Raw genomic sequence first — 894 nt, forward strand, 5'->3', positions numbered from 1 at the left:
ATATACCAAATCAGGAGTTAATAGTTGAATTTTGTTGTTAACAGACTGAAGCCAAATTTTTAAATGAAGAGTGTTCCTACAGGAGTTATAAAAAAATAACATCTTGATCTACTTGTTAGATATGAAACTACCTGTATTAAAGACAGCAACAAACGATAAGCACAAATAGTTTAGTCTTTCAGTGTTACCCATTCTGATGCTGCACCAGAAGTGGAGTAATTTGAAAATATTAGACTGTGAGTATGGTAAATACATCACAAGGTTAAAAGTGTTCTTCTCTTAATGATGGTGGGGTAGTACCGATTGCTGAAACATGTAAAGTTGTCTGATGAATTAGATGCTGTTTTTTTTATCAATTGTTGTTCATTTTTCATGTTGTGCTGTTTTTAGATGATATTAAGCTGTCTTGGTCTTACATCCTCTAAGAATGTATCATTAAAAATAGTTGATACAGAGTTTTGTTTCACCGTACTGAACTCAAAATCTGATGATGAGTTATGATCTTACTCTTTCATTCTCCTGATTTTTTTTTTTAGGAAGTTTATCAGCTTTGGTTTATCAACATTCCATCACACCTCTGTCTCTATCGTGCAGGCTCCTGCTTCCAGAGTTGGGTAAGTTGATGTTGCCACACTGCAGGCTCCTGCTTCCAGAGTTGGGTAAGTTGATGTTGCCACACTGTAGGCTTATGCTTCCAGAGTTGGGTAAGTTGATGTTACCACACTGCAGGCTTATGCTTCCAGAGTTGGGTAAGTTAATGTTGCCACACTGCAGGCTCCTGCTTCCAGAGTTGGGTAAGTTGATGTTGCCACACTGCAGGCTCCTGCTTCCAGAGTTGGGTAAGTTGATGTTGCCACACTGCAGGCTCCTGCTTCCAGAGTTGGGTATGTTAAT

The 894-nt window shown here is 38.5% G+C and overlaps 1 protein-coding gene across 1 annotated transcript in view; it reads left to right on the plus strand.

Moving 5' to 3' along the window:
- Positions 1–894, plus strand: part of LOC106470378 — a 21,167-nt gene that overhangs the window by 19,165 nt on the left and 1,108 nt on the right. Inside the window, exon 13 of the mRNA XM_022398977.1 lies at positions 537–614. Within this exon, the coding sequence (XP_022254685.1) occupies positions 537–614 (78 nt within the window). The remainder of the gene's footprint in view (positions 1–536; positions 615–894) is intronic.

This window comes from Limulus polyphemus, unplaced genomic scaffold, assembly GCF_000517525.1.
Source record: "Limulus polyphemus unplaced genomic scaffold, Limulus_polyphemus-2.1.2 Scaffold3972, whole genome shotgun sequence".
NCBI classification, from domain to species: Eukaryota; Metazoa; Arthropoda; class Merostomata; order Xiphosura; family Limulidae; genus Limulus; species Limulus polyphemus.